This window comes from Sinohyriopsis cumingii, chromosome 10 (assembly GCF_028554795.1).
Source record: "Sinohyriopsis cumingii isolate HCF-2022 chromosome 10, ASM2855479v2, whole genome shotgun sequence".
In the NCBI taxonomy this organism is placed as follows: Eukaryota; Metazoa; Mollusca; class Bivalvia; order Unionida; family Unionidae; genus Sinohyriopsis; species Sinohyriopsis cumingii.
In genome coordinates, this window is record NC_142970.1 from 27,605,251 (window position 1) to 27,614,865 (window position 9,615).

Here is a 9,615-nt window from a genome sequence, read left to right on the forward strand (position 1 = left end):
GTATTATTAGCTTCATTGTCTTCATTTGTTGTATATATAATCGTTTCATTTACGGAAGAACATCGTACCACTTGCCGTGATTTCCGGCTGAAATGGAGGAAAAATGTAATTGTATACTGTCGTTTCGTATTAAACATAGCAGTTACTGCCTATGTAGAACGTGAAATTGACAAGACACGCCTGATCAGTGCTACATTAGCTTAAGCAACACACAGCTCGTCCTTAAATGCAGTTTGTTTATTGTAATTATTTTAGACATGTGCCACGCCAAAATAGCTCAAATACTTGTCAAGCAAAATCGTTCGAAATGGGTGAGCTGGAGCGATCGTCGTGTAGCCTGAAGAGATTGTATGGTGAGCTGGAGAGATCGTGGGCTAAGCTCTAATTATGCTATATCTCCAGCTCATCATACGACCGTCTAACGCACCGCACAACTTGCCTTCTCCAGCTTAAGTTACAATCTTTCTAACTCACCCTACGACGTCTCCCTTAATAATTGCCAGCTCATCATACGATCATTCCAGCTCACTATACGATCTCTCAAGCTCTTTTTAGTATCTTCTACTCACCAAAAATGTGTTCAGCTCACGCTACGATCTTTCTAGCTCATCCAACGATCTCTCCCTGAGAGATATCCAGCTCATCATACGGTCGTTCCAGCTCACCGTATGATCTCTCCGTCTCGACTTGCAGGATCTACAGCTCATTCTACAATCTCTCCAGCTCACCAAATGATCCCCCATGCTCGCTATACTTTCTCTCCAGATCGCATTCTTCGTTCATTTTACGATCCCTCAAGCTCTCTGCATGATTTCTCTAAATTGCCTTCTCCAGCTGACTATACAATCTAATTAGCTCATCACACAATCATTGCAACTCGTCCAGCACGCTAACCTTTGAGCCACCACGGTTCAGCCAATGGTTTAGGCACAAACTATATATAATTGAATGGGACAGTGTCCATATTTACTTAGTATTATAAAAAATTACCCCTTAAAGAACTTGAGACCCGCACAAGTAAGTGCAACTATTAGACCTGCTCCGGTTATAGATCCTACCACTGCCCCAGAAATTACACCTGCATCTAAAAAGAACAAGAAACAAACATATATCATAAAATGAAATTTATGTAGCTGTGTTACATCCAGTGCTGGGGATTAGGGGAATGGCCAAAATGATTAGAAGTCTGGCGCATGAGAACTTGGCGATGAATGCAGTTACTTTCGGCTTCGGTTCGATTCTTGCCACGGGAAAATTAGAGCTAATCTAGCTGATAATTGGCCAAAGGGGCATGTTTTATTTCAGATATAAAACTTGTACAACATTTATAACCTTTTGAATTATGTTGAATACAGAAGGTACAACTTTACTTTATTATTTTAAAGACTGTCATGGCATCTTTTTGACATTGGGAGTAAACTCGTTCGTATGTATATAAATACATCAACACGAAAAGTCATGTTTACCTGTGGTTCGATAAATTTAAGACTTGTAAAAAAGTCCGATTTCGCTTAGGTGTCAAAGCGACGGAGCTAAACACGACAAGGTGCAAAAATGGATTTTTAGTAATTTTTTACCTCTCTTTGTTTTGGTTTGAAGAGTTTTGTCTTATAGTTTTAACTGTAACCGATTTCTTTGTATAACAAATACATGTGCCACTACACGAAATAAGACATTCTACAGCAAGAGGTTTTCTAGAATGCTGGTAAGGATTTCAAACCTTGACGTATTATTAATGATATACTGTAAATATATGTTGTTCTTAAAGTAGGATTCTCAAATTAATTTTATGCTGTTAATATATATTGCTTTTTCATTATGACTGTGCTGTTAAATATAGTATTCTATACAATTAATATATATTGCTCTTTCATATGATTCTGTTGTTAGTGATGTGCTGTTATACTATTGATACATATGTATATATTGCTGTCGTTATAATTCTGTTTAGCGACCCGCGTCATAAATGAGGTCACCTTAAACTTAAAAAAATCCAAGACGGTCGTGTAACGATAATGCATTAAAACACAGATATAAGGTAGCTGATGATGTAAAACTATATTTTGCTGTCATTAAATAAATGCTAAATTAATATGTTATAAATGAAGTAAAATGTAAATCAAACATTAACCCAATTTGGCGATATCCAAGATAATAACCGTATTTATAAACGAACGGTAGGACAATACGAGCGGTATACGATTATGGTATGGCAATATCCGCGTTATAAGAGTTTGGTGAGGCAATACCCGCGGTATAACAGTATGGTATGACAATATCCGCGTTATAAGAATATGGTATGACAATATCCGCGTTATAAAACGTGGTATAACAATACCTACGTTGCAAGAGTATGGTATGGCAATACCCGCGTTCTAAGAGTATGATAGGACAATACTCCCATTATAAGAAAATGGTGGGACAATATTCGCGTTAAAATGGGGCAAGGGTTATAATAAGGGGCCTTATATAGAAGTAACTAGACGATTTCTTTCAGCCATCTTCGAACAAATGTTGCTGTTCCTGGTTCGTTTTCGTATTGGTTAACGTCGGAAGTGATGAATATTTCAGTAGTGTCCTTATCATTAAAACGAGACTATGCCCATGTTGAGCAGTATGCTAAACATATGAATTGTAAAGAAATAATTCAGACAAAGTACTCTTTATTTTACACATATACATTGAGAAATACGATGCAAGGAAGTACCTTAAAGTCCCAAAATTGTAAGACATAAAAACGAACAGACTACGATGAGGACCGTCATATCTTGAAGAATAATGTATATTTACAGTGAACGGTACAAGATTTCAAATTGAAATCTTAAATTTTAGAGAAAGACCAAAGTGACGCATACTGGAAGACTAATACATGCTCTTTTTAAACAATGATAATTATAATTTCCAGACTGAACTTGATATATTTATACTACAGATAAAGTAAAATTAGAAACATAAATACATAATTCATATTTCGCTTTACTACACATATCCAAATTCTTCAATAATCAAATAAGCAGGTGATATTTACAAATGGCGTAGCAGACAAAGGTTTTTAGACGGTATTTATCTTTGTGTTTCCGTTCTAGCTCTAGACTGTCAAAGAATGTAAGGTAGTGTATATACACCACAACTGAAAAATATTGGTTATTTTTTCGCAGAATGATATGTTTACATAACCATATAGAATAGATACAGGCCTTAAATGTACGCACGATTCTATCACAGGAGATTTTTTTTTCATCCGTGTTTTAGTTTAAAAACAATCTTTCTTGTTTAAATAATTGAACATAGATATGTATGTGGGGGCAGATTGATATATTACATCAGCTATGATATCTGCAAGATTTTGAGGACACATACAGAATGATAAATATTTATGTTAAAGGTTTTAATTGTTATCCTACATTTGTTAGGGGTTTCTAATTATTTCTTTTATTGTATCGCATATCAATTTATGCTAATTATAGTTGTGTTTTTTTTCCTTACACTTGATACATACCAAATTAGTCACACGTATGCTTTTTCTAAAATACCAGGTGATGCTCAACATATTATACATCTTGTAAGAAGCTGTCTTCTTAAGTTGTAAGCACGTGTGTTAAATCCCGTTCATCGATTATGTTGAAAGTGAACCTAATAGACATCCCTTGGGATCATTTGAGAGCTATTATTTCTGTCTAAATATTACAGAACGAACCTAAGTTAAACCTAAACTGTCTCACTGGATCATAAAATATGAATTACTTCATGCTTATTTAAGTCCTAGTTATAAAACATAACTTGCAAACGCCGAATATTGAAAGAAAATTTGAATAAACCTATTTAATACGCACTTGTTGATAGACTAAATGATGCTTGTGAAGAAGAACCTGTGGTATTGTTCTCTGATGGCGAATGTGTCGTCGTCGTCGCTGTTGTAGTTGTTGTTGATCTAATCGTCGTAGTTGTCGTCGTTGTAGTTTGTGTAGTTGTTGTTGTTGTTGACGTTGTTGTTGTAAGACATGTAAAACAGCACTCTGAAGGATCAGGGTAAACAGGACACAGGACGACAATACAATTGGCCACTGTGTCTCCATACTGACAGCCTGCGGGAAGAATTGTGTATATCAAATGATCAAAAACTCGAAGTATTTATCACCGCACATTCACAACAGTTCCCCTTCTGTCTATCTATCTTTACATGCATCGAAACCATGCAAATTATAACAGATTGCATTTTGGGACAAAATTAAAGGAACGGGTTATTGCGAATTGTTTCCAGAACTAACATTACCAGCCATTCTCTCTCTCTCTCTCTCTCTCTCTCTCTCTCTCTCTCTCTCTCTCATTCACACACACACACACGTATATATATATATATATATATATATATATATATATATATATATATATATATATATATATATCTTTATGTATATGTATATGTACATGTATATATATATATATATATATATATATATATATATATATATATATATATGTATATATATATATGTATATATGTATATATATGTATATATATATATATATATATATATATATATATATATATATATATATATATATATATATATATATATATATATATATATATATATATATATATTATCCTTAACCATGGTTCATGGATCAGTGTCTAAGACCATTAGATTTATTATATTTGTATTACATATGAAAATAATATGTCTGCATGTATGTCTGTAAATATTATGCATGCGTTTTGCATATATGTATATATGCATGCATTTTTAAAAACTTTATATGACTAGTTTAAAGTCTGGTTAAAACAGACTCATTCAGTTACATGAACATTAATTAGAAATCGAAACTGTATATAAATTGTAAACTTAGAAAACTTGGGAATGGATAACTGATTTTGTGATAAAATAATGTCGTTGCAATATGGCCGTACTCACCGGAAATGCCTGTTGCAATGGCATTACACGAAGCACAACAGCTGGTTCCTATGGTAGCGTCATAACATTCGTAGCTCGCACTGGATATCAACTGTGAACATGTCTTTCCATTCTTAACAATTCCGTATGTGTCGCCGGATGGACATGAAACTGAAAAATGCTGATATTTTACTTATGTCATAAAATATTTTTTACAATAATATGACATCATATATCTACTTAAGCTTTAGGAAAAATAATAAAACTAAAAAAATTAAAATACTAGGAATTAGGCTCATTACAAATCACGATTTGATGAAAATAGATCCAAAGTTAAACGAGTAAACAAAATAATTCAAAATATCTATATTACAAAACTTTCTAGTTGATATTTATTTTCCACTCTTATGCAATTGTAAGTGTTTTTCAAATAATCATTATACTTTTACTGGTTAAGCTATATTTTCCCTTCAAGGATTAGTATATTCTTGGCACTTGAATTGCGTTTTTATCTCAAATCAACACCAAGCTTTATAATTCACAATTTCGTCTGTGACATAACAGTATGCACTACACATCTCTTCTACATTGTGTGCAAGTAAATATTTTATAGCATATATACTATTTAAAATATATATTGCATTCAATGACAGCTAAGGATCAATGCGTGTGCTTATAATTGTAGTTCAGAATATGTTTTTAATAAAAATAACGCATAACAATATAAACTAAAACCAAGTAACTTTTTCGCCCGAACTATTGAAAATGCTTTGATTAGATCGGTTGGTGTGCATAATAGAAACACCGCTGTACTTTCTATCGGTTAAGTTTACATAAAGTATGCCACCCTTTTCATTATGGAGTGTATTTTTCCTTACTCCAGCGGTTAAGACGTTTACTTCGTTTCACACATATAAAGAGGCTTGAATGAAGCGATTTACAGATGAATAATCAATTCATGAGAATGATATATTTATTTGTTTTAGCGAAACACCACTATGACACAGTTTAGGTTATAGAAAAATGTAATCAATAATAATGTATTTGCCGCAGCAGGGGAACTAAACCGAACTAATGGCTAGTTTCTTTCCGGGTTCAGTTTAACTAAGGTATAATGTCAATTTAAGTCAAGAAAAGAAAACGTCTGAGGTTAAATTATGCTAATATATTACCAAGAACGTAAATAACACTGTGATCGTATATATTACCAAAAATGTAAACAACATCGTGATCGTATATATTACCAAGAACGTAAATAACACTGTGATCGTATATATTACCAAGAACGTAAACAACACCGTGATCGTATATATTACCAAGAACGTAAAGAACAAAGTGATCGTATACATTACCAAGGACGTAAGTATCACTCTGATTGTATATATTACCAAAAACGTATATATCACTGTGACCGTATATAATACCAAGAACGTAAATAAGAATGTGATTGAATATATTACCAGGAACGTAAATATCACTGTGATCGAATATATTTCCAAGAACGCAAATAACACTGTGATCGTATATATTACCAGGAACGTAAATATCACTGTGATCGTATATATTACCAAGAACGTAAATAACACAAAGATCATATATATTACCAGGAACCTAAATATCACTTTGATCGTGTGTATTACCCAGTACGTAATTAACACGGTGATCGTATATATTACCAAGAACGTAAATATCACTGTAATCGTATATATTACCAAGAATGAAAATAGCACTGTGATAGTTTATATTATCAAGTATGCAAATAATACTGTGATCGTATAATATTGCTAAGCACGTAAAAATCAATGTGATCGTATATATTACCAGGAAAGTAAAAATGACTGTGATCATAATATAACACCAAATACGTAAGTAACACTGTGCTCGAAAATATCTCCAAGAACGTAAATAACACTGTGATCGAATATATTTCCAAGAATGTAAATAACACTGTGATCGAATATATTTCCAAGAATGAAAATAACACTGTGATCGTAAATATTACCAGGAACGTAAATATTGTTGTGATCGTATATATTACCAAGAACGTAAATAACACAAAGAAAATATATATTACCAAAAACGTAAACGTCACTTTGATCGTGTATATTACAAAGCACGTAAAAATCACGGTGATCGTATATATTTCCAAGAACGTAAATAACACTGTGATCATATATATTACCAAGAATGGAAATAACACTGGGATCGTATATATTACCAAGTACGTAAATGTCACTGTGATAGTATATATTACCAACAACGTAAATATCACTGTGGTCGCATATATTACCAAGAACGTAAACAGCACTGGAGTCGTCTATATTACCAAGAATGTAAACAATATTGTGATCGTATATATTACCAAGAACGTAAATAACACTGTGATCGTATATCTTACCAATAACGAAAATAGCACTGTAATAGTTTATATTATCAAGTACGCAAATAAATACTGTGATCTTATAATATAGCTAAGCACGTACAAATCAATGTGATCGTATATATTACCAGGAAAGTAAATATCACTGTGATCATAATATATCACCAAATACGTAAGCAATACTGTGATCGTATATATTACCAAGAACCTAAAAAAACACTGTGATCGTATTATATTACCAAGAACGTAAATAGCACTGTGATTGTATATATTACCAAGAACGAAAATAACACTTTGATAGTGTATATTATCAAGCACACAAATAACACTGTGATCGTATATATTACCAGGAAAGTAAATATCACTCTGATCATATATATTACCAAAAAACGTAAATATCACCGTGATTGTATATATTAACAAGAACGTAAACAACACTGGGATCGTATATATTACCAAGAAAGTAAATATTAACGTGATCGTATATTTTACCAAGAACCTAAATATCACTGTGATCGTATATATTACCAAGAACGTAAAGAACAAATGTTGTTGTTGTGGGGTTTAACGCCAATTTTCAGCATTCGATAGGCTATGCTTGGCGGCCAGTATTAATGGTGGAGGAAGAACCCGGGAAAACCCCGGGAAGAACCACCGACCCACGAGAAGCTACTGGCAAGCATTCTCACGTACCCACATTGGCCGAATCCTAGACTCGAACCCACGCAGACAGAGGTGGGATGGCAGTGATCCGTAACGGAGAGCGCTTATATATTATCGTGAAAGTATATTACCAAGAACGTAAATATCACTGTGATCGCATATACTACCAAAAAAGTATCACTGTGATCGTATATATTGCCAAGAACGTAAAAAAACACCTTGATCGTATATATTTCCAAGAATGTAAATATCAGTATGATCGTATATGTTACCAAGAACGTATTTTATCTATGTGATCGTATATGTTATCGTGAAAGTATATTACCAAAAACGCAAATAACACGGTGAGGTGATCGTATATGTTACCAATAATGTAAATAACACGGTGATGGTATATATTACCAAGAAAGTAAATAACACTGTGATCCTCTATATTCTCAAGAATGTATATATCACTGTGATCGTATGTATTACCAATGATGTAAATATCACTGTGATCGTATATATTACCAAGAACGTTAATAATAATGTGATCATATATATCATCAAGAACGTAAAGAACACTGTCATTTGGATTTTTAAAGTAGCTTTAAAATTAATTGGTCATATGCAGTGTTGCAATTTATAGTGATTTCTAGCACATGGTCATCATGTTACAAACATGTATCATCATGGCCCACCCAGTCACATTATCCTGACACCAGTCCGACTAGTCCTAGCACTAACCTCTTAATGCTGAGCGCTAAGCGAGGCAGCTGCTGGTTCCGTTTTTATAAGGCTTTGGCATGACATGACTGAGATTCGAAGCTGCGACCCCCGCTCTCTAATCACTTAGACTAATAACAATAGGGGGTTTCACGGTTGCAACGGAATTCATGATCGTAGCGCCTAAAATTACCTCCCTTAGCTCCAATGCTCATGCCCACAAAACATTTCCAGTTCCGGATAGTTCACCGTTCTACACTTGGTTAGCGACACATAAAGTCAACAAAGGAAGTAATCTTAGCTGTACTAAAGATCATTATGGTTAAACAAATGAATCAGTTATATATGTCTAACATCTTTTGTTCATACTAGGCGAATAATTATAGACATTAAATCAGATAATTATATTCAGTGTCCATACTTACATTATATCAGAGAATTAAATAATATTTACTTTCCATACTTAAATTATATCAAATAATTAAATTAAATGCACTGTTCATACCTGATAATATAAATTCATTATCCATAATTTCAGATACACTAGAAGGAACATTTCACTTTGCTCTCTGATTTTTAATTTTAATTGCATATTTTTGGCTATATAACTTTAACGAAAACCAACTCAACAATTTGAATTTGTCAGATGTTGATATATCCTTCTTTCTCAGTTATTTTCGCAAGGCAAATAGCTCGTTTATAACACGAGTTAAGAAAGTTATAACACAAGTTCGATAAGAAAATTATAACACGAATTCGATACGTCAGCTGATTTGTAATGCTGAATATTTGAAACCATACAAGTTTTTTTAAATATATAAATGGAACACAGACTTTTAATATATTGAGAGGAAATTAACAAAGCAATAATTACATTAGCTATCATAACGATAAAGGAGTTTAATTAATGCAGTTGGAATATTTATCCATAGTTGGGTGTAAATATCGTACAATATTCAGATTAAATAACAT

At 32.9% G+C, this 9,615-nt stretch overlaps 1 protein-coding gene across 1 annotated transcript; it reads right to left on the reverse strand.

Moving 5' to 3' along the window:
• Nucleotides 1-986: 986 nt before the first annotated feature.
• LOC149789808 (uncharacterized) lies at nt 987-8,858 on the reverse strand. Its single transcript, XM_089973130.1, has 4 exons — nt 8,837-8,858; nt 4,917-5,066; nt 3,834-4,085; nt 987-1,084 (listed from the first exon to the last, which is right to left on the reverse strand). Exons 1-4 carry the CDS (start codon nt 8,856-8,858, stop codon nt 987-989), a joined length of 522 nt encoding a protein of 173 aa, XP_089829256.1.
• Nucleotides 8,859-9,615: the final 757 nt, after the last annotated feature.

Bases quoted from the DNA above. Each gene is read 5' to 3' on its own strand.
- LOC149789808 (XM_089973130.1), bottom strand. From the start codon at position 8,858: ATGAGCATTGGAGCTAAGGGAG. The intron at 4,086-4,916 runs GTGAGTACGGCC...TTCTTCCCGCAG, and splicing joins CATTGCAACAGGCATTTCCG to GCTGTCAGTATGGAGACACA. The intron at 1,085-3,833 runs GTGCGTATTAAA...TGTTCTTTTTAG, and splicing joins ATCATTTAGTCTATCAACAA to ATGCAGGTGTAATTTCTGGG.